Here is a 24,757-nt window from a genome sequence, read left to right on the forward strand (position 1 = left end):
CAATATCACTTATGCTGTAATCCAGCACTTTGGTCATCCTAACTTTCCCAGAATATCAACTCGCACATTTAATCAGCCTAGACCGCTTTAGGAATCATCAGCCCAGAAATCACGCTATGGTAATCTCACAAATTACCTTCCTCGGACATTTCTCTACTATATCTCTATCTCTACTATTCTCTATCTCTACTATATAATGCTAGAGTTATGGGCAGATCCTTACGTACATAATCCTACGGGCTGACGTGTGAATCACGTATTGGCCTGGAGGATTTAGGCGGAGCAACTGCCCAAGGAAACTACCTCTGATATGCAAGAGCTTTTGGACATGGTGCCGTGTAAGGTCACGGCCGAGATGAATGGTATGCTGACTGCGCCATATTCAACGTTAGAAATCAAGAACGCACTGTTCCAGATGTTCCCGACTAAAGCACCGGGGCCTGATGGCTTCCCAGCGCATTTCTTTAAGAGGAATTGGGACTTATGTGGGGAGGACATCACTAGAGCGGTAATGAGAATTATTAAGGGAGAAGAGGATGCGGACATTATCAATAGAACGGTTCTAGTGCTCATACCAAAGGTCCAGAATCCTTCTCTTCTATCTCAGTTTAGGCCTATCAGTTTATGCAATGTTTTGTATAAAATTGCGTCCAAAACTGTGGCTAATCGCTTGAAAAGTATTCTTCCTGACATTATTTCAGAGGAGCAATCGGCCTTTGTCCCTGGCCGTCTTATTACTGATAATATAATTGCTGCTTATGAATGTTTACATTTTATGAAGAGGAATAAATCCAAAAAGCACAGGTCGTGTGCCCTGAAACTTGACATGATGAAAGCTTATGATCGCGTGGAGTGGAACTATTTGCAAGCCATCATGCTCAAATTGGGTTTTGATTCTACTTGGATAAATATTGTTATGGGGATGATATCATCTGTATCTTTCTCAGTTCTTTTTAATGGAGTACAATTGGAGGAGTTCAAACCAACAAGAGGAATAAGACAAGGGGATCCTATATCACCATAACTTTTCTTGATTGCAGCAGTGGGCCTTTCGTGCCTCCTAAACCATAGAAGTCAGTCATCTGAGCATAGTGGAATACAAGTGGCCGCATCGGTTCCGTCGGTGAACCACCTTCTTTTCGCAGATGATAGCATGTTGTTCTTTAAAGCAAATGGTGTTGGTGCTACAGAGATCTCTCAGTCTTTGGATCTTTATTGTAGAGCTTCTGGCCAGAAGATAAACCTGAGCAAGTCATCAATATTCTTCAGCAAGGGTTGCCCTCGAGGTGTTCGTGATGAAGTAAAAGGAATACTGAATGTTCCTAATGAGAGCTTACAAGATAAATATCTGGGGATGCCTACTGACGTTGGTAGATCCAAGAACGATGCCTTTAAGTATCTGAAGGACCGAGTATGGAGCAAAGTGCAAGGGTGGATGGAGATGATTTTGTCTGCAGGAGGGAAAGAGGTTTTAATTAAATCAGTGGCCCAAGCGGTCCCTATCTATTCTATGGCATGCTTTAAATTACCTCGAGGGTTATGCAAGCATATAGACTCTCTTATTCGGAAATTCTGGTGGGGAAGTAAAGCTGGAGAACGTAAGACTGCTTGGGTTGCTTGGGAAGAGATGACCAAACCGAAATATATGGGAGGGTTGGGTTTCCGAGATACAGAGTTGTTCAATTTAGCTCTCCTTGCTCGCCAGGCTTGGAGGATCCTGCAGAACCCTACTACTCTAAGTGCTAGAATTCTGAGAGCAGTTTATTTCCCTGGCACGGATTTCCTCGAAGCAGAATTGGGGTCTCATCCCTCTCAGATTTGGCGTGCACTTGTAGAAGGAAAGCAAGCTCTATCCCTTGGTTTGATCCGACGGATTGGTGACGGAAAAACAACCAAGATTTGGACCCAGAATTGGTTACCAAGAAGTGAGATAATGAGGCCGATTGCATCTCTATCCGGTGAACCTCCGCAGCTAGTCAGTGACCTTATCAATGCTTCATCAGCGGCATGGAAGAAAGAGAGGATTCAGGAATGTTTTGTTAAGGCTGATTGTGACGTGATTTTAGGCATACCCCTGTGCACACGGCATATTGATGATTTCTGGTCATGGAACTTTGATAAAAGGGGAATGTTCACAGTGAGATCGGCGTATAGGATGCTCGTGGATATTAAGAATCGAAGAGAAGCGTGGCTGGAAGGTAGGGCATCCAGCTCTGATAATTCTGTAGAATCGAAAAGCTGGACAAAACTTTGGAAGATTAATGTGCCATCGAAGATAAGAGTTTTTCTCTGGAGGCTTGCTAAGCAGTCCCTTCCTACGGGAGACCTGCTACAACACCGTCATATATCCACCTCGAGTTCGTGCTTGTTATGCGGAAGGACGGACTCATGGCGCCATTCACTATTGGAGTGTCCAATGGCGCGGAGCGTTTGGGCCTTAGCAGATGAGGAGGTGGTGGAACATATGCATGCGACAACAGAACCAAGTGCAAGGAGCTGGCTGTTTAATATGATGGAATCCCTTACCTCGGAGCACTTCATCCTAGTAGGTGTCTCCTTGTGGGCGATTTGGACGGCGCGAAGGAAGGCGATTCATGAAGGGGAGTTCCAAAGTCCGTTATCAACCCACTATTTTGTGAAGCGTTTCCTGGAAGAGCTCGCCTTAATACCTAAACCATCAGGTTTATCGGTGAGTACTCACCAAGACAGGAGAGGAAGATGGGTTCCGCCGAGAGAGGGTCTAATCAAAGCTAATGTTGATGCTGCGGTATCTAGGGACAAGAATACTGGCTCGGTGGCAGTGGTGTTGAGGAGCGAGGATGGGGCCTACATGGGGTCATCAGCTGTGGTGTTCAAAGGAGTATCTGATCCTCCTACCCTGGAAGCTTTAGCTTGCCGTGAAGCTCTAGCCCTGGCGACGGATGTTGCCCTGAACCGCTTGGTTATTGCAAGTGATTGTAAACAGGTGGTTTCAGATATTGCAGCTGGTACGGGAGGTCAATATGCAGCTATTGTTCAGGAAATCAACATCCAAAGATCAGATTTCCAAGAGGTGTCTTATATTTTTGAGGGAAAAAGTTCAAATAAGGAGGCTCATAGTCTAGCTCGGTTTGCTTTATTCTTAGATCAGGGGCGCCACTTGTGGCTTCTTCAGCCCCATGATATTATGTCGATTCCTGTAATTTTGAAACGTTGATCAATAAAGTCGGAGTTACTCTCAAAAAAAAAAACTGCCCAAGGAAACATCCAATCACACGTCTCCACCTTAGCCCGTAACAAAAATTCCGTAAGTTCAGCCCGTAAGTTTTCAACGCATGATCATTTTACCCTCCCATATGACCATTTTTGATATAAAAAGGTTTCGTCCTACATATTTTTCATATGACCATTTTACCCTCCCACAAAAACACATACATCGATTCTCAATGATTTCAGTTGATTGAACGCATACAATAACTACATGATTTCAGCACAATCTACGTTTGGAGGTCACCGGCCAAAACTAAAACATTTCAACTTAGGAACGCCCAGAACCACGAGAATGGTTTCCATTCATGTCTCCTTTCCTTTTGCTTGTCTATTGCTATGATTTCCTGCCTAAAACCACGAATCAATCAATCAATTTTCATCAACACGCCAAATATCAGATCGGTACATACCATATATTGGCAATTGCCCCATATATCGCCGAGATCGGAAAATACGAACCATATTTCTATGTCCCCCCCCCCCCCCGGACCTCTTTCTCTCCACACTTCTGCCGGCCCTCATCTCTGCCTGTGCCACCAGCGAGGCAGAGCGCAGCGGCGGGCATGCGGACCACGACTCCACGGTCAGACATATCAACAACGTGGCGGTGACGGTAGCAGCAGCAATGTTATCCGTGCGCCTTGACCTATACGCACCAGCTCGCCCGCAGTTCACCACTTCAACTACATCGACCTTTCTTGTTCGCCCACACAGGTCATCAAACATAAGCAAAATTGTTGAATCTGTTGACTTATTAGATTTTTATCAACAAGTGAAAAAATGCACCAGAAGGCTGGAAGCGGAAGGGGTAGCGAAGAGGAGAGGGAATTTGCTTTTCTAAAAAAATCAATTGTGTGCTTGAGTGACTAGCAATAGTTGTCGGGGATTTGTCTAATTCACTAATTATGTTCGTTGTAAAAACTGTTTTCCTCCACCGTACTTTGTTCGCAGTTGTACTTTCATTTTTCCACTGCTAAATTGCAGGTTAAGGATAGAGGCTCCATTGTATTATCCTCCGGTCGCAGGACCAAGATGGCGAATCTGTTATGGCAGAAACATCCAACAAGGAACTTCCCTGCATAACGAAGAGGGTGAATTCATATGGATACAGCGAAAGGAAGAAGAAGTGTAAATGCGCCAACATTTACGAAGACAATTCAGGGAGGACATTCGATGGAAAGAAAATATTCCGGAAAAGAGGTAATTGTCCATCCTTTTCTCGATTTACGGTCGTGTCAAGTTCTGAAACCAAGAGACTTTGCTTTTTGAGATTTCTGTTATAGAAATGTGTTTAATAGCTTCAAGCCTCATGTAGGAGGTGCAATGAGAGGCCGTGGTTGGAAGTGGATCAAATCTTCCCCATGATCAGTCCGAGGGCACATGAAATCCTAGAACTTGTCTAGACGTTGCCAAGATCTTGTAATTGATGTATACCATCCCTTCCACTGTCCACACACAACCTGTTGGACGACATCCTCAACATCGCCATCCAGCTCCGGCTGATCCCACAGTGGGATCTGATCATATCAGTAGGACCCCAAACTAGCACCACTGACATCATTCATTGCGTCTAAGCTCTGATCAACATTTTGATGTGTGATTTCTCAGAACTGAAATGTGATTTCTCAGAACTGTTTATAGGTCTGCGAATGGATCGTCCTCCGGTGCTCCTCCCGTCCGGACATCATCTGCTACAACCTGCTCATAGAAGCGTATGGCAGGAAGCGTTAGCTGGACAAGGCATAGGCTATGTACATGGCTCTGCTGGAGGCGCGGTATGTGCTGATGGAGGACACCTAAGTCCCCCTCTTGCTTGCGTACTGCAATGCCGGTGCACCAGGCAGAAGGCGTGATCTCAGAGATGAGGGAGCACGGAATTAGTCCAAGTAGGCGCTCCAGTTTGGTCTGAACAATCTGTTATGGGGAAGAAAGTTTCAGGTTAACTAGAACATTCACTCACACGAAGAAATGGTTTCTTATTTCCAGGCGCAAACATATACAATACGTACCTCAATGGGCTGCTGAAGGCGAGATGCACCGACAAGGCCGTGGAGGTGTACCATAGGATGAAGAAGAACCGGTTCCGGACAAACACAGAGATGTGCACCCTGATGATTAATGGTGACAGGAATATCAAGCAACCGATGTGGGCAATGGAAGTGTTCAATGAGATGCAGTATATCGGGTGTAAGGGCATCTCCAATGGGGCGACGCATTTCGGACGCCCAAAAATGGTCGCGAGCGTTTGCGTTGCCCCGCGGATATATTTTGTCCGAGTGTCCGTTTGCGTCTGGGTGTGCATCCACCGGGGCGATCCATTTTTAGATTTGCAGCGCATTTAAAAATATAAAAAGTAGTACATTTTAATGCATAAAAACTATACAATGTAGATCTAGAAGACTAGACTACTTGCTTCCGGACAGGCCGGCACCGTCGTTGCGTCGCTCCATCGCCTGCTTCTTCGCCGCCTCCCGTGCGGCTGCTATGGCTCGGTGCGCCTCCGCGTCCTGTTGCAGGCACTGCTCCAGCCTCGCGCTCGCGGCGTCGTCCTTGAGCGTCTCGAAAGACTAGACGATAGCCCTCTGCTCCGCCGCCCTCTCCTCCGGCGTAGGCGCATCAGGGTCATCGGAAGACCAAGATATCTCGGAGTTGGAGTCCTCTTCAGCCGCGGCGGCCGCCGGCCTGCGCTGCTCCAGCTCGGCGTCCAACGCCGCGTGGCCCGCCAGCTCCTCCTCTGCTTCCTGCGCCGCGAGTGCCAAAGCCTTAGCATCCCTGACCGGGTCGAGGAGGTCGCCTGTGCTGTCGTCGGAGTCGAACTCCTCGTCGGAGCTCGAGGTCGGGGGAGGTGGAGTGGGAGGTGTAGGTGGAGGTGGAGGCGCGGCAGCCTGGCCGCCGCCGGCGTTGCTCATTGTGGTTGTGGCGGAGTTTGAGCGGCAGCGGAAGTGTGCGGCGGCTAGGGTTTTTGTGGGGAGGAGATGATATGATGGCGCCCCTGTTTATACGGATCAGAGGAAGGGCGACGGCCGCGGCATGCGTGGCAACGCCATTACTTCATGCGCAGATGTAGGCGACGGCCGCGCGCCACGCGAGGCATCGCCATTTACGCGGCCGCAGACTGCCGAAGCGACGCCTCGGCGCCAGTACTGGCGGAGAAGACGCATCGACATTGCGTCACTGCCTGGTGGGCCAGACAAAACGTCCGCCAGACGCGAGAAGACACTTTCCGCGTCCGCGAAGGCGCATCCCAGGCGCATATTTGGTCCAGGTTTGCGTCTCCGCGGACGGCCCAATCACTTTGCGTCGCCCCGCTAGAGGTGGTGTTAGACGTATTTCCGGTCACGGTGGAAGAAAACGGTCGCTCAACGACCTTTTGCGTCGCGCTGCTGGAGATGGCCTAAGGCTGACACATCTGCACCTGCACGGCCCTGGACCCCTGGTGAATGCCTTCACGAGGGAAGGGCTATGTGAGAAGGCAGAGGAAAGGTTCGAGAAGATGCAGCAGGCCGGCACTAGCCCGAGGGCATCTCCAACGGTGCGATGCATTTCGGACGCTCGCGAGCGTCCGTTTGCGTCGCTCCGCGGACGCCAAAATGACTGCGAGGGGCGAAATGTCCGTTTGCGTCGGGGGCTACCTCCAGCGGTCCGACGCATTTTGGACATGCAACTTTTTTTTTGCTACTTCTTTTCAATTTAGTTGAATGATCAAGTTTTAAACGCGAAAAAGATGTACTCATGATGTCATGTTGGTCCAATCGAATAGATTATAGCCTAAAAAATTAACCGGATACGTCAATCGACTAGATTCAAACATATTTTACATACAAAGAAGAAGAAATTTAAAAACATATAAACTAAAACTATTTTTTGGCCTTCTTGTTTGAAGGCCCTGCGTCGTCGTCGTCGTGGAAACTCCTCCGCCTCTTGCTTGTCACCTCGTCGTCGGAACTGGAGGACGACGCGCCCGTCGAGGACTTGAAGCTGGAAGAAATGGCGTCTTCGTCGTCGTCGTCGGTGAACGGACGACGACGCGCCGCCCGCGCCGGCGCCTCGGACTTCTTCCTTGCCGCCGCCTTGTCGTCCGCCGCCTCCTGCGCCTCCAATCGGGCGAACTTGCTCGTCGGAGTCCTCCTCCTCCTCCTGGTCCTCCTCCTCGTCGTCGGCGTCGGCCGCGCAGCGCCGCCTCCGTCCTCCTCCTGGCCTTCGCTGCCATTGCCGCCTCCGTCCTCCTCGTCCTCACTCGGTGTGGAGGTAGGGTAGCTGGGCGTGGAGCCCGGATCGCTTGGCGTCGCCGGAGATTCCCACCAATGCAGGAATCCGGGCGACTTGCCCTCGCTCTCCGAGTCGGACGGCAGCGTGTAGTCGCTCATGACGTGCCGGTGTTGGAGAAGAGGAAGAAGAGGAATAAGAAGGAGGCGGTTGAACTTGAATTACCGTAGACGCGGGGGTTATAATGTGCGCGGATTAACGGCGGCGCGTAAAACGAAGAGGCCGGCGGTTGCTCTTCCGCGGCGGTTCGGCGCTCCATTGCTGCGGTTGGTCGCCGCGGTTGCCACACTGGCGCGCGTTGTGAATTCGAGGCCGATCGAAGTTGTGTCGCTGCCATGAGGGCCGTGGGGACGCGAGCGGACGCTCCGTGCGACCGCCGAGCGTCCGCGGAGACGCAAACCTGGCGCATATTTGGGCAAGGTTTGCGTCTCCGTGGACGACCCGGTCACTTTGCGTCGCCCCGTTGGAACAGGCCCCAGACGCATTTCCGGTCACAGCGGACGCAAACGGTCGCTCAGCGACCGTTTGCGTCGCGCCGCTGGAGATGCCCTGACGTCTACCTTACAACTCCCTCATGGAGGCCTACATGTCATCCATCCATCAATCAATCATCCATAATTCAACTACAATATGTGCTCCTGATTGCAAGCTTTCTATCGATGTATTGCAGCTGCGCAGGGTTTCTGCAAGGCGTGTCAGAGATCTTCTCCCTAATGCAGCACATGTATTATGGAATATATCATTTTTTTGTGAAATTTGACGAACACACATATATTATGGAGATATACGTGTAAATTTTTTTGTTAAATTTTTTAACACTTGAAATTATGTTTTTATGGTAGAGAAATCATACGAACGGGAGCGGAATTGAATTTCTGCCGATTGTACTACATCTTAACCTATAGATTTTTATGTTTCTATAGTTCTGTACTTAACTATATGTTTTGGACAAGCCGCTTATCCTCATATGAATCTTTTGACTACATCCATCAAATGCCTTAATCCGCTCATCAAGTGGCAGCTTATGGTGCCTATCATTCTACATACCCACCCCAGGTACCGAATCTTATGGTGCAGAAACTTCAACGTGGTAGATAGTGCAATTAGGCTTTATGAATAGAACATGCAAATATTTCCGTATGATTATAATGAACGTTAAGGTAAGAGAACTAACCTAAGGTTGGATAGTTGTATCCCTAGCCCACCTGAGTTTAAATCCCTGGTTTGACATCTGCGTGTCTCACAAAGACAGAATATTCTTTCAATGGGAGGCGATGTTCCCGTCGACAGCGAGGCTTCTATGGTGACTTCGTCAATTTCAATATCCGATCTGCCAGCTCAGTCTTCCGGAGGTGATCATAGGGGTAGGGTGTGCGTGTATGTTCATAGGGGTGAGTGTATTTGCGTGTATATAAGTGTCTATGTTTGTATTGTGTTTCTTAAAAAAAAGTGAAACTTAAGGTAAGACATAACTTTTTTTTTTGCAAATAGGTAAGACATAACTGACATCTCTCCTATTAAACTCAGTATACTAGCACCTAGGGTAAGGCTAATGGTGGCCGCGGGGGATGGCTGCCTTCTCCTTCTGTTTTGCCGCGGCGGCAGGGCCTCATGCCTTCGATCTCCGCATCACCTAGGCAGCCACCTCGGCTTGTCACAGCTTAAGTTGATGCATTATGTTTGTTTGTCTAAAAGAAATAAATTAAAAAAGTTAGCTTTCAATAACCAGTCACGAAGAATATCAAAATTTTAATATTTCACTAATTTTAAAATAATAGAAAATAAAAAAGGTCAGGTGCCAATGCTCACCCATAACACAGATAAATCGTGCACTAGAAAAATGTTCATGTCGTCCACCAATTATTCAAATGTTCATTATTTTACAAAAAAGTTCTATTTCCAAAAAAGATTCACCAATTCCAAGAAAAGATTCGTGCATTTCGAGAAATATATGTGCGTTGTGAATTATATATTGAATTATATATGTGTATTAAGAAATAAAATTTGATAACCTGTGGCAACGCACGGGTATTTGTACTAATCACTATAGAATGCAAATGAGCTAATTACACCGGAGCTCCAACATCTTGTCTTGGATGTGATGGTTTACTCCTACAACTTGTAAAAAATGAGATCGCCGTTTCACAAACTTTGAATTTTCGTGAAGATTTGGTCCTAGCTAAAGAAACGACAACACGTTGATGCCACGGTGGCTAACCTTTGGCGTGCTGATCGTTGCTGTTTTTGCTAATAGCCCTCTGAAGATGTTATGTGCTGTGTTTTCGTCCATTCCAATTGGCCACTCGATTTCGTTCCCAACCCTAGCTCGCAAAGAGACGACGGCGACGGTGACGACGAGGTGCACGACCACGGTGACGGAGTGTTGCGCGGCGTAGTGGCGGAGGTTGGGCGACAGAGTGTTGCGCGGCGGAGTGGGGGAGCTCTCTGCACGGACGCCGAGCCGATGGCGTCGATGGGGGGGTGCGTAGATCGGCGATGCCGGCGATGGCGGTGACGGAAGCACATGGGGCGAGGAGTGGAAAGAAACCTCCGTCGTCTACTACCAGTCATCGTCGAGGAAGACGCCGCCAAGGACGCCGGTAAGGACAAAGACGCTGGTAATTCCCCTGTGCTCCCCTGTGCTTTGTGCATATGATTGGTTCTTTTATTTGAAAATCTAGAGCAATTTTCTGTTTTGTAGGATAAAATAGAACAAGAAGGCTTAGTAGAAGATGTAAACCATGTGCAGGGACATTGAGAATTTTGCTGAGGTTGAATGAATTAGAGGTTGAACTAAACAAGAGGTAGAGAAGAAAGCAATGCAGATAGCACATAGGGAAGAGCTTAGAAGTAGAGATAGGAGACTCATAATTTTAGCTAGTTCTTTAGCCATGTATTGTGTTTCAGCTCTGATGAACAAGGGCTTTGTGTAAGACAAATTGTACCGTGTACTTGATGAAATAAAATTTCCATGATGTTGGTTGCTTACTTAAATTGTGTTATTACAATAGGAAAATGTTATCACCAGATTTTGGCTAAATCAGGAGGTGGGCCGCGATCAAGATGGGCTTGGAAGATTACACATGGAAGATCTATGAAGCGGCCTTGCACGGAGAATTTGGGCTAGGTTGCCCATGTATCTTTAATTATAGTAGATTGTATCTAGATTAAAAGTTAGAGTTTATCTCGTGCACGGTTTAGTGCACCCCTACATTAGAAAGTCCGCTGGACTATAAATATGTATCTAGGGTTTATGGAATAAACAACAACCAACGTTCAACCACAAACAAATCTCGGCGCATCGCCAACTCCTTCATCTCGAGGGTTTCTACCGGTAAGCATCATGCTGCCTAGATCGCATCTTGCGATCTAGGCGGCACTAAGCTTGCCTACGTTGTTCATGCGTTGCTCGTACTGAAGCCTTTTTGATGGCGAACAACGTAGTTATCTTAGACATGTTAGGGTTAGCATTGTTCTTCATGTTACATGCTTTCGTAGTGCAACCCTTGCATGTCTAGCCGCCCTTACGCCTATCTTAGGCGTAGGGGCGGCACCCGCTTGATCATAGTTTAGTAGATCTGATCCGTTACGATTGCTCCTTGTTCTACAAGGATTAGTTTAATATCTGCAATAGTTAGGCCTTACAAAGGGGGAGGATCCGGCGGCACGTAGGGTGTCGTTCGTTGGCCCTAAGCGAGGATGTTCCGAGGATCAACCTCGTGTTGGTTTTTAGGCCTTGTTTAGGATCGGCTTACGATCACCGTGCGTGGCCGCGAGGCCCAACCTGGAGTAGGACGATCCGATTATGCGGTGAAAACCCCACATCGTCGTAGATCTCATTAGCTTTACCTTGATCAAGCAGAACCACCATATATTCGGACACATCGTCTGAATCATGGGTGGATCAGCTCTTTGAGCCGATTCACAGGATAACCTGAGAGCCGATCGAGGCTCGTATTTAACGTTTACGTGTGTGCCCTGCAGGAAACTAAGCGAGGCATCATCCACACCTTCCGACCAGGTATAGGTCGGGTGGCACGCCCTTGTGATAAACATCGGTGCGTGCGACCGGGAGGCTTTGCGGGCCGTCGCTCAGAGGGACTAGGGCCAGCCGCAGCCCTAGTTGTTCCCGGCTCTACGGTGTTGCCCGTCTCTGCCCGCCAGTGGGTTTCTGACGTCAACACATTCTGGCACGCCCGGTGGGACAAACTTCAACATCCACCACATCGCCGTCTACATCCGAGATGGCGGAAAGCACTCCGGTCAAGTACGAGGACCTGCCTGATGACCTCAAGAAGAAGCATGATGAAATCAAGGCGGTCCTCGAAGCCGAACTCATCGGCTCCTTCCACCGAACCCGCTCCCATGGCGTCAGGTGGAAGGGTTTCACACCTGAAGGCGCACTCGATGGCGTGGGCCTGTCCGCCCCGTCAGAAGAACGCACCGAGGCCGGCTGAAGTACGAGGATGCCCGAGGAGCTCAAAAGGAAACATGACGAGATCAAGGCAACCCTCAAAGCCGAACTCATCGGCTCCTCTGAGAAGACCCGGCCGCACGATATCAAGCTCGCTAGAGACTCAAGTCCGTCGCCTGGCGTCAACATGGTGGATCTCAGCCACTCCCTAGGCCAGCCGAAGTCCTCCTTTGGTGTCAACGTGGCAGGGCTTGCAAGCCGCCATGGCAAAGGTGAAGCAGAAAGCAGCCACTCCCGTGGCAACGATGAAGAGGAGGCCGATCCACGCGACCGGCCCCGAGATGATGACGAGCGGTACCTGGCGGGGAGGGAATGAGAAGCGTGCGGTATCAACGTCCACTCTCCGAGCGCCTCCTCAACAAATATGAACACCGGCACGACCGACGTCGGCACTACGACGTAGATGATGAAAGGAATTGTCGGTCGATGCGGAGGTCGGGAGGTACCGTCAATATGATAGGAGCGACGATGGATACAATCGTCGCGGCTGAAGGAAGGTCAAGGGGGCGAGGATAACATGGATAGGCACCGGAGCTGTCCGTTCTTCAAACATTCGTCGGGACTCGGGAATGAGCCGATTGCCGACAATCGAGAACCGCCGAGAATGCAAGCAAAGGAAGAAGGATGCCGCTAACGTGTCCGTGTTCAAGCGCCTAGGGCCTCTCCCGCCTCGGAACAAGCACGCCGAGTCCGCCGGGTGGAAGATCTCGAGGAACCGAGAGGACGATGAAGAAGATAAATATCATCGGCCCGGGTGGTGCCCCGATGGGCTCAGCCATTCCCAAAAGCGAAGGGTTCGGCGTACTGCGTGGGTTGGAAGAAGGCTGAAAGATTGTACCCGCACACGCTAAGGAAGGCACGGCCTGATCCGGCCGCCAAAATCCGGCGAACCCCGGACGAAGAAGGTCGGCCACAAAGAAAAGAGTGGCGCCCCAAGCGGAAGAAAAGCCGATGATGATACATCGGGCTGGCACAAACATGGTCTTCATTCTTCCATCGGAGTTTAGCGCTCCAAGATTATATGAAGCACCTGTGGCGCAATTAGACTGCGGCCCACGGCCGGTCATCTTTGAGAAGCCAAAGGAAAGGAGTTACGAGCATCCGAAGGCCACTGTACGTGCGAGGTTACATCAATGGGCAGCCTCGTCAACAAGATGTTGGTAGACACCGGAGCGGCGATCAACATTATGCCATACTCCATGCTACGTCGGTTGGGACGCTCTAGCTCGGATCTGATCAAGACCAACGTAACATTGAGCGATTTCAACGGCCAAGCATCTGGCGCGCAAGGTGTTCTGAATGTGGATCTGACCGTAGGAAGAAAAACTGTCCCTACGACGTTCTTTATCGTCGACAGCAAGAGTACCTACGCCGTCCTACTAGGGAGGGATTGGATCCACGCCAAGCTGTTGCATTCCATCCACGATGCACCAATGCACGATACGAGTGGGATGGAGATGAAGTTGAAGTCGTCCGTGCGGATGATTCGGTCGAGGTTTCAACGGCCGGCATGGACATTTGGGAGACATCGGGCCAAGAGCCGCTCTCGGGTATCAATTTGGACGACTGTGAGCGCATCGACGTGACAAAGAACGGGGTTAGGCTGGTCTTATCCACCGGCCTGACCGTGTAACACAAGCAAATGTCGATGGACAAACGTGGTGAGACCGATCCTTGTGATCGGCCCCAAAAAGATTTGTGAAGGGAACTTACAAAACCTTCACCGAGCAAGCAACGTGGAGGCCGATTCCAGCAATCGGCCAAAACTATCCTCACCATCCATCCTGCCTGGGTTCAACACATGATCCAATAGAGCCGATACCATCAATTCTCATGACAGAATCGGCTCGGGGGGCACATAGAAGGATAAAACACGAGGAAAAGCAGTTTCATCCTTTGATGATGGATGCTGGAGTATGGGGCCGATACACAAATCGGCCGAAAATTCAAAAAATTTCAACTTAAGAATCAATGGAGCAGGGGGTGGACCCTAGTTCCCGTTCGCAAATCTCCAAGATCGGCGGCGTTAGCAGCGAAGGGAGCATATCTCTTCCAAGACCAGGAGAACCGCCGATGACGAAGCCATCGGCTGTCACGTTTTGACTCGGCAACTGTCACTTCCAGGGAGAGTCTGGAGGGCGTCAGAAATGCGAGGACGTTCTCACCGGAAGTTGCTGCAGCCCGCCGAAGTTAATAAGCCGATCTGATCAGCAAGGCGCAAGGTTTGAACTGAAGAAGCTCGGGGAGGGCGATCCGCCCTGAAATTGCATTACGAATGAGAAACCGAGGATGATCAACGTGGTCGGCTCACTGCTATTCTCGCCCCGGTTGAGACCCGGGGGGCAACTCACCTTGAAGTTTCAGGATACAAGACGACCCAGCGACAAGCCCAGAACTATGTTGAGGGCACCTACTCAGCGCCAGATTACTAGCCTGCTGAATCGGCTGTATAAACTGTCAACGGATGAAAGGTGATCAATTGATTGGCCACGTACGATAGCACTCTCGGACCATGGTCGAGCCCGATCTGTTCGCTCGAATTACGGGTCCTCATCATTATTTCCACCCCGGCTGAGGCTCGGGGGGCAACTTGCTACGAGAAGTCCGCTGCTATAGGGAAGCCGATTTTGCTAAAATCGGCTGGCTTTGCATCTCAGTTTGATTTTGAGCAATGGATGCTGAAAGAGAACAGAGCAGGATTATAAAACGTCACCACGAAGTGATGCACGTCTGCGCGAAGTGGCAACTTCGGCGTTTAAATTAATCCAGCAACAGTCCTAGGGCTCTTCTGAAGGCAAAGAGGATCTGGAAGGAAAGGATACGGCAGAAGAATGTCTGAAAGGCCTAGGGTTTACACGATTATGGCTTGGCTTTGTTTGGCCATGAGTTTGGGCCCGGATGGATCCATCTCGAAATTTATCGTGAGGAACCGAGCACACCGCCGTCGGCTTATTGGGCATTGACCAGATTGACGATCGGCGGAATCGATACGAAGGACAATCGGCTAAATTATCTTAGAAGAAATCGGCAAAATCGAATTGGGGAATTTCTTCATTGATGAACCAGATTTCTTACACCAAAGAGCTGATTGCTCTCAAAAGGGAGTGCTAAGGGGATACATTGCCCCAACTACTGCTACTGATCCTAGCTAGGGGTCCTATCTACGGGCTATCACAGCCCTCATCATCGCCTTCATCGCCGCTGTCGGCGCTGCTCCCGGCCGGCTCGTCGTCGCTGCTCCAGCGGCCGCCGGCAGGACCTTCGTTGTCCTCATCTTCCTCGTCGTCGTCGTCGTCGTCGTCCATCGTCGAAGTCACTCAGATTCCCCGGCCGGGGGCAATGGCGCTTGGCCGGCGGCTCGTCGGGGAAGGCTGTCGTCGTCGTCGTCCTCCTCTTCTTCCTCCTTCACCTCCTCGGAGGTGGTAAAGTCGTCCCAGGAGAAGCGATCGTCATCGCTCTCCTCCTCCGATTCCCCGTCGGCGAGGAAGCGGAGGTCACTCTCCCCATCTGTCGAGGATTTGTCATCCTCCGACCAGAGGGAGAAGTCATGGCTCGACTCCTCCCCGGCCTCAATGGCACGGCGGGTGTTGGCCGCGTGGATCGCCGCCGGGTTCGGCTCCGGCGTCGGCTCGCGAGACGAAGAGGACTGGGTGGAAAGGTCCGACGAGGCGGAGGAGGAAGAAGACATTGTGGCAGAGGAGGGTTTTTTGGAGTGCTAATGCGGAAGGGGTGAAGAGGAGAACTGTTCGATGCGGTTAAATAAAAGGAGATGGGGGTTTTATTTTTCGAGCAGTTCTCGAGGACATGGTGCCAAAACTGTCAAATCGTGCAGAGAAGTTGGGAAGGCAAGTCGTCATGATGAAGCATGCTGCGACAGTTCCGCTCTGCCATGACACGACCCCTCGGAGGAAAAAACAGAGTGGTTTTGAAATTATCATTACCAAAACCAGGGGGGCATGTGTTATCACCAGATTTTGGCTAAATCAGGAGGTGGGCCGCGATCAAGATGGGCTTGGAAGATTACACATGGCAGATCTATGAAGCGGCCTTGCACGGAGAATTTGGGCTAGGTTGCCCATGTATCTTTAATTATAGTAGATTGTATCTAGATTAAAAGTTAGAGTTTATCTCGTGCACGGTTTAGTGCACCCCTACATTAGAAAGTCCGCTGGACTATAAATATGTATCTAGGGTTTATGGAATAAACAACAACCAACGTTCAACCACAAACAAATCTCGGCGCATCGCCAACTCCTTCGTCTCGAGGGTTTCTACCGGTAAGCATCATGCTGCCTAGATCGCATCTTGCGATCTAGGCAAGCACAAGCCTGCCTACGTTGTTCATGCGTTGCTCGTACTTGAAGCCTTTTTGATGGCGAGCAACGTAGTTATCTTAGACATGTTAGGGTTAGCATTGTTCTTCATGTTACATGCTTTCGTAGTGCAACCCTTGCATGTCTAGCCGCCCTTACGCCTATCTTAGGCGTAGGGGCGGCACCCCGCTTGATCATAGTTTAGTAGATCTGATCCGTTACGATTGCTCCTTGTTCTACAAGGATTAGTTTAATATCTCGCAATAGTTAGGCCTTACAAAGGGGGAGGATCCAGCGGCACGTAGGGTGTCGTTCGTTGGCCCTAAGCGAGGATGTTCCGAGGATCAACCTCGTGTTGGTTTTTAGGCCTTGTTTAGGATCGGCTTACGATCACCGTGCGTGGCCGCGAGGCCCAACCTGGAGTAGGACGATCCGATTATGCGGTGAAAACCCCACATCGTCGTAGATCTCATTAGCTTTACCTTGATCAAGCGGGACCACCATATATTCGGACACCTCGTCCGAATCATGGGTGGATCGGCTCTTTGAGCCGATTCACGAGATAACCCGAGAGCCGATCGAGGCTCGTATTTAACGTTTACGTGTGTGCCCTGCAGGAAACTAAGCGAGGCATCATCCACACCTTCCCGACCAGGTATAGGTCAGGTGGCACGCCCTTGTGATAAACATCGGTGCGTGCGACCAGGAGGCTTTGCGGGCCGTCGCTCAGAGGGACTAGGGCCAGCCGCAGCCCTAGTTGTTCCCGGCTCTACGGTGTTGCCCGTCTCTGCCCGCCAGTGGGTTTCTGACGTCAACAGAAAATCAATTGAAATGGCATCAACAATTCATCAATGTACTGTCTTAGCAAAATAACTTCTCATGCATGTTCAGTGTTTGCAACAAGAATTGGCATATGCATTGTTTAGTACATAATCAGAAAATTAAACAACTTCATTGATGAATTCTCTGCTAGTTGTCAGCTGGGGATGGTGCATTTTGACTCAAAGGCATCTCACGTGCATTGACATTTGCAGTGAAATCTTCATTCAAGTCTGGAGATGCATTGAGGTCAATCCTGCCATCACCAAAACACAGGTAGTAAGGGGTGTTGCGTAGCCTCTTCTTGATCTTTCTCTTACAGTTGGTCCATCTTCAGCTTGGTGTGCAGTTTCACTTGTGCTTGCTTCAGCAGATCTTTTCCTGGCAGCACTTGTAGATCTCCCCCTTCCTCTTCCTCTTTGTTGATCACTTGATGTACCTCTTTCCCTTGTTGCAGTTGTTGCTCTTCCTGTGTATGTACTTCTCCCCCTTCCTCTTCCTCTTTCTTGCTCACTTGATGCACCCCTTCCTCTTGTAGTTGCTGCTCGCCCTCTTCTTGTCACCCCCACCTCCGCCATCCCTCATTCTTCTCTCATTACGAATTCTCCCGTCCGCAATGAATCCTCTCTGCTTGGCACCATTCCACACCCAATAAATCATCCTCACTTCGCACCATTCCACATCCAATGAATCCTTCCCACTTCGTTTGATTCTACGCATCCAAGCTGTAGTAGCAAACGAAAAGCTTTTGCTCTCAATTTCCCGCTCCGCACAATTCCATACCTCCACGCGTGTGGAGGAACTTAAAATACACAAGTATGATAGAGAATTTTTAATCTAGACAAAAATGTGTAGATTTGCCAGAATATCTCAAGATTATCCCATCCAAATCCCAAAAAGTAAACAAACTATTAGAGATTTTCCGGGATTCATGATAATCTCCTCCAATCCCGTTAATACACTAGATTCACTAGAAATGAGCAAAGCTTAGATGTATCCTCGCTTCTGCGCATCATCCAACCTAAAATAAAATGTACGGATTTTTATAACAGATTTTTTTTTGCAACAATACCTGCTGTTGCACGCCATTTCTTTCATCAATATATAACTATACAGTTTTCAAAGGATGAAAAATCAACCTGATTACCTGAGACATAAGAATTTATTCCGTTGACAGGTAGAAATAGCCTCCCTTTAGGAAAATTAATGCTTACATGGAATGTCAAGTGGGATCCCACCCAAATTTCACTTGTAGTGTGATTTGATTTTTCTTAAAATTTGCACAAGAAAAATTAAATTACAATATAAGTGTGATTTAGGTAGGATTCCACTTGACAGCTTATACACGAGAAACAAAAAGTAGCAACGGTAATTGGAGAAAGGTTAACACAGGTCACAGGGTGCAATTACAGTTTACAGAAGAATAGTTCATGATGCTGAGCACATAGAGATGTCGTCACAGGGTGCAGTTTACAACAGACCCATGAGGCTGACAGAAATTGTTTTGCAATCGGTGCAGTTATCAAATGATAACTTACATCACAGATAAAACTAGCTAAAAGGGGGGGAAAGAAGGAAACGTCAGAATACATCAGCCAAATATACTTCCTCTTCCGTTACCTAAGGGCACACGGTTCTTTCACTACATCAGTTCCTTGGCTCCTCAAACTTGATTGGTATTTGTGCCATCTGCGGCTGATGCTTCCTGACCTGTGATGGATGATGCGTAGTAATGTAATCTGTGTCAATTCCCAGTGCTTATATTTGAAATGGTTAAAATTAGTACCTTCACGCCAGCCATTGATAATAATTTGTGAGAAGCGACATAAACATGATCTGAGCTATCAATCCTTTTCTCTACAAAATAGATGACTTCAGATACACCTGACTGGAAGAAAGATCAACACAATTGTTAGAATTGAGCAGTTGATTGTCCGAATCACATGAGCACATGTATAAGTTACTTCCAAGACAAAATAGCACGAGTGATTATTAATTTAGGTATAAGGGGAAATAATAAATAAGTGAAAGTTAAAACCAGTAATTTCATAGTGCAGAATTGACATGGCAATTATTTTTGGTAAATTCAGTGAAAAGAGTGAAGAAATGGAAACTGCTGGCTGAAAGGTCATACCAGTAAATCATTGAAAATGTAATATTTGCACAAATTAAATTAATAAAATTTACCAATGCTTGCAGTGAATCTGAGTGTTTCAATATAGCGTGAAAAGATTATATACTAGTACAAACCTAGGGTGGACATTTATAGAGTGCTTTGTTAGAATTTAGAAATATACTGAATCATTTAACGAACAAAAGTGAGATTTGAAAGCATTGCACCAATGCTTCAAATGCATGAGATCTTGTAGGAACTAACCTGGATGATTATCTTAGCACACTCATTGCAGGGGAACATGGTGACATATAGCTTCTGCAGTAGAAGGGAAACAATAAGGGACTCGTCTAAGAATCCTAAAGACCGATCAGTGATGCTACTGAGTGCTAAATACAAGATGGAGGACAACAGAAAGACCATACCTGTCCAGCCGCTGAAGCATGGTTTGTGTTTAAAATAGCATTAACTTCAGCATGAACAACATAGCTGCAAAGAGTAAAAGATTCTGGTTGTTAGAATTGAGCAGCATTTAGCAAATGCAGTGAGATATAAGTACCTCATAATGTCATAACCAACGTTAGCACTGCTACAAAATCACGCAGAAATTTCAGATGGTGGAACATTTACTTGTTTGTAACTCAGGCAAAATCATGCAGAAATTGCAGATGGTGGAACATTTACTTGTTTGTAACTCGGGCAATAAAGCTTAAATTTCTCAGAAAAAGGTTAGATGACAAAATAATGAGGTGGCAAGATATGCAGGGTTAACAACTTTCCAAATGGCAAGCCAGACAATCAAGCATGATGTGAATTGCTAACCAGCAGTGCAGCTATATTGCTTGAGATCAATTATTGTTTGCAGAAAACGAAGGGACTTGCAGTTCCCTTCTTGATATAGCACAGAACAGAAAAGGCTATCAAGTGCAACATGGCGCTGGCAATTTTCACTAGGGACATGAGCTCTTGTGAGATGCTCCTAATTACCACTTAGGAGGTAAAGGTAGAATTTAATCCTGGTCGGCCATTGATCAAGGTATTTTGGCCATATGAGCTCTCTAATTGTAGCAAGTTATCAGATGTGTCTGTTAGAAATGATATTTACTCCTCATAGATAAATTATTCTTTTTTATTCAGAAAACTACTGCCATATGTAAACAAACACAAGTTTTCTATTTCATGCCACACATTACGGTTTAGGATCAGGAGCTAGATATATGTACTGCAGATGTTCATATCATACATGCATGATGATTTTTTTTCACGTTAGGTTTGGTATGGTTCAGGCCCACATCTAGATAAATAAGAATCTATATCTTGCACCACACATACGGTGCAGAAACAAATCATCAAATGTGGCCTATTACTCTTTTTGGTACCTAGTAGAAGCACTCGAAGTTAACATATATCATCTACATGTGTGTTAGTAATAACATAAAAATGAAACTGGATATCTAAATTAAGTATGTATTCGTCTATTTTAGTTGCACTTAATTCATGTGCGTGTTATTATTTGCATCCGACATGCTACCAGGCCAAAAAAAAATAGTCATTACTTTACACTTCTGAAAGGTAGAAAAAGGAAAGAAAATAGGTTGATATGAAGACTTTAGTTTGCAGCACAGGTGATATCCGTTTTATCATTGTTCCATCATGAAAATAGTTTTACTTCCGTGTTTTTACTTAGTACAAAGTCTACATGACCAGTAAATATTAGTCAGTGGATCTTGCAAATTACTGGCCTTATTTGTTTGAGTGTACCTTAAAAAGTCTCTTGAGAAATACCCAATTTATCAATAGATAGTATTTTATTCAAGCTGCAATTCTTTTCTGCTTGTCAGGTGTACTTAAAGAGTTATTATGTCCTAAAATAGAAAGCAACGACCATTTGACTGAAGAGTTCATAACTTACGGATATTTTGTCTCCAATGGATCCCCTCTTGCAGATTTCTGTGGTAAGGAGGTACGAAGAGATATATAAGAAACTATTAAATTCCAGCAATCATGGGAAAATAGTACTCCGTATTTGATTGAATATGGAATGAACATCACACTGGAATGCAAACTTACACAAGAATCACTAGAGCTAATCATTGTTTCTTATTACTGAATGGCACTCAATTTATATATATCTCTTCTAATTACAGCTTCAAAGAAAACTACCTTTGCCCAAGGAAGCTTATCATCCGAACAACCTCTTGGGAATCCATTGTAGCCAATACCTGGTTGTAAAGAAAAAAATGAGTTATATTATCTATAGATGAGCCATTATGGCACTTGGCCTATCACAACAATCCTTGTAATATGCTTATCAGAGCTGTAGCCAGCAATTAAAATGGGCTTTTGAATGAATCAAGTTGCAGATCATAAAACAGCCATGGGCTTTGATTGGCATTCAAAATAGATGCCTCAGATGTTAAAGTCCATTAAGATAAAAAACTGAATGGCGGAATCGGGTATTCTTGAGTTTCAGCCTCACCTAGGATAATGCCTTCTTGGCTAACCAAGCATGCTCCAACCTGCATAAAATGGATTTTAGGTACATAGATGACAATTCTTCACTAACATAAGTGGCAGAATAAAGAATCTTACTCCTACATGACTTTCTACTTGCTACATTATGTGAAGATTTATTTTAGGTCACATTCACTGTATAAGAAGATGTCAAAACAAACTTCTTTCAATACAATCAACGGAGCCTCCAAAGATCCCTGGATACTTTTTGCTTTATTTGAGAAGCTTTGAAGCACCATAATGGTTTTAATTTAAGCAGATTAATCAATTATTCATTAGATCTGCCTAGAACGCAATCAACTGATTTTGTGCAGTGTCGCAGTTATCCAACAGCCCGCACTTGTTTCTTCTCCCTACCACGGCCACCATGCCTCCCCAATCCAACCTCACATCTGTCCGCAGCCCACAGCGCCACCAAACATTTTGCCTGGTAGCCAGTGTCACCAGATAAAGAGTGACCCCACCCCCCTCTCCCATCCCTGATGCCGCATCATAGTTCAGCGGAATGAGTTTGACGCCAAATGTGGTTGTACTTTATAGCAAGTGAATGCCTAATTGCAAACATGAAATTTTCTTGCAACAGATAAAATAGTTTGTCTATCACATTCAGACATGAGAATCAGCATATACTGAAAATTGATACTCCGTACTTATTTCCTTCTGTGCCACACCTGCTTTCTGGCTACACCTTGCAGGAGGGTGTGCTATGAGCTGTGTTGCCTTTCTAATTCACCACTGGTTATAAAAGTATATTAGTATATACACATACAAATCTAAGCTTCAGTCTGCTCCTACACTTTCAGTTATCTCACTGCAGTACAAGACTACCAGTCGCATTGGAATTTACACAAACAGCGTGAGCGCAAGCATATATTTAAAGTTCGAGGAGGGTGTTTTGACAGGCATCAACATTTACTTCACCTGCCGGTTAGGATCCTTGGACCGCTCAGCCGAAAGGAATGCAATCGCCATGAAGTAGTCGTCCCATGAGATAAACCTGCAACAGAATCACAAGGGCCTCAGAGGCACAAATCTTCACACATTCTTAACAATAGCGGCAACAGGGGGCGAGGGGTAGTGAAAGAGGGTTGAGCCGCGAGAACTAACCCTTCCCTCTTGGTTATTTTGTAGTGGTCCTGCGCTGGTGGGCTCCTGGCGGTGGAGCCGTTCACGGGGAGTGGCTCGCCGCGCGGCGGGGGCGGCTGGGCATTGGTTGCCCTGTAGGAGGACAGGAAGCGCTGCGCGGCCACAGCGGCTACGGCTCCCGCGGCGGCCGAGAGGGACACTATGGCGAGATCCCTCGTCGAGGCCATCGCGCTGATGTGTACTCCGGTGCGGCGGCGCCGCTGGCTAGATCCGGTGGTCGCGGCCTCTGAAACGCGGGAAAATTTTGGGGGCACTGTGGTTTGCCGCTTCTGTTGACTTCCCGGCAGTGAAAATTTCTTTTCGAAGGAGACCTTTTTTTGGGGGGGATTTCGAAGGGAAATTCCTATACATCGCCCGTTATCGCGAGGCGGGGGGATAACGCCCGGCCCACTAATGGGGTGATTTGGGCCGCGGCCCATTAGCGCCGGACGACTCTGGTTTTAGGAAGCTTTTGGAAGTTCTTCCGCGTTTTTTTTATTTTTTCTGTTTCTTCGGTTCTTTTCTTGTTTGGTCGCTTTTCTATCTTTTTTTGTTTCTCTTTATCTGTTTTTTTGAACACTTTCGAATTCAATTTTTTATTTTTCTGTTTACTTATTTTTTAAAATGTTTTTCAACATTTTCTAAATGTGAACAAAAAGAATTGAACAAATTCTATTTCTGAACGAAAAAAATTAAGAACAAACTTTTTTGAGAATTTTTTTTTTATTTTTTTTCTTAACAAAAAAATTATGAACAACTTTTTTGAGCTAATTTTTTGTAAAACATTTTTTGAATTTTGCAGTTTTTCCAAAAATAATATACTGCGACGTTTAACAGTCAAACTCACATAGCTGTGCTCTTGAAGAGATGTTCTGCAGGACAACATCTCTGCGTAAATAAGCCAGTTAGAACATATTAATTAAGATAAAATTAGCATACCATACTAATTAGGAAGGTATTGCATCTTCACGGAGTGGTATTATACAAAATTAAGGATACTCTCCTCTCAATTCACAAGCAGATTGTCTCCCAATTCTAATTAACGAGATCTCTCATCACATAGAGTAGGTACCATTGTGGACAACTTATATGGTTGGTTTCATACCCATTTCCTTGAGTGCATTATCTGTCACGTTCCGTGATAGACCCTTTGTGAAGGGTAATTCTAGATGAAATCCAATGCAATAACTCCGAAGTTTCTCATTTTTCGGATATATTTTAACCACCTCTTCACATGCGTTGACAACTTCATATTGTCCTTAGAACTATTTACCTTGGTAATCACAGATTAATTATCACAGTTCATTCAGATAGCAGGTATTGGTTTCTCAACCATATGCAAGTTCGTCAAGAGCTCACGAAGCCACATACATGTCGATAGTACACACATTTGTCAGTTTCGTTTACAACAAAGCTTTCAATAGTTAAAGGTCTTTCAAATTTCCCGTGTCACCAGGGGCGGATCCAGCCTGTCGTTGCCTAATCGACGGTACCTCGGAGGAGGGATCCTCACGAGGGGGAGAAGAAGTAGGGGCCATAGGGCGGAGTGCACACGGGACGGTGGTACGCGAGTTACCCAGCTTCGGAACACCTGCACGATGACGAGGGCCTACCGCCGCTTGTCCGGAATTATCCGGGCGCTTTCGCGTTGTTACAATGAGTTGTGGTTTGTGCCTCTAGGGCTCCCAGGATCCGGCTTATAAAGGCGCACGGATCTAGGGTTTACATGGAGAGTCCTAGCCGGATTACAGATAGCCTAACTATGGTACAATGTCTTGTTGTGTACGCCACGGATCCGCCTTCCATATATGCCGTACTGGATCCGGGTTCCTCCTAATGTCGGTACGGATCCGGCTTACTGATCCTGGGCCGGACTTCTTCCTT

General features: G+C 47.0%; 1 protein-coding gene and 1 pseudogene across 2 annotated transcripts; one reads left to right on the forward strand and one right to left on the reverse strand.

The window, feature by feature from the left end:
• Positions 1–2,830: 2,830 nt before the first annotated feature.
• LOC124663166 lies at positions 2,831–8,420 on the forward strand (annotated as a pseudogene).
• Positions 8,421–18,518: 10,098 nt separating this feature from the next.
• LOC124667974 (deoxycytidylate deaminase-like) lies at positions 18,519–23,061 on the reverse strand. Of its 2 annotated transcripts, none has more exons than XM_047205189.1 (9): positions 22,856–23,061; positions 22,670–22,745; positions 21,714–21,753; positions 21,398–21,456; positions 21,147–21,184; positions 19,660–19,723; positions 19,499–19,552; positions 18,908–19,009; positions 18,519–18,831 (listed from the first exon to the last, which is right to left on the reverse strand). In XM_047205189.1, the coding sequence occupies exons 1-9, from the start codon at positions 23,059–23,061 to the stop codon at positions 18,769–18,771; spliced, it is 702 nt and encodes a 233-aa protein (XP_047061145.1). In that variant the 3' UTR covers positions 18,519–18,768. The 2 variants fall into 2 exon arrangements, 1 of the variants encoding a protein (XP_047061145.1); XR_006991506.1 differs by having other exon boundaries at positions 18,726–18,831; positions 18,908–19,005.
• Positions 23,062–24,757: the final 1,696 nt, after the last annotated feature.

The sequence above is a fragment of the Lolium rigidum genome, chromosome 6 (genome assembly GCF_022539505.1).
Source record: "Lolium rigidum isolate FL_2022 chromosome 6, APGP_CSIRO_Lrig_0.1, whole genome shotgun sequence".
In the NCBI taxonomy this organism is placed as follows: Eukaryota; Viridiplantae; Streptophyta; class Magnoliopsida; order Poales; family Poaceae; genus Lolium; species Lolium rigidum.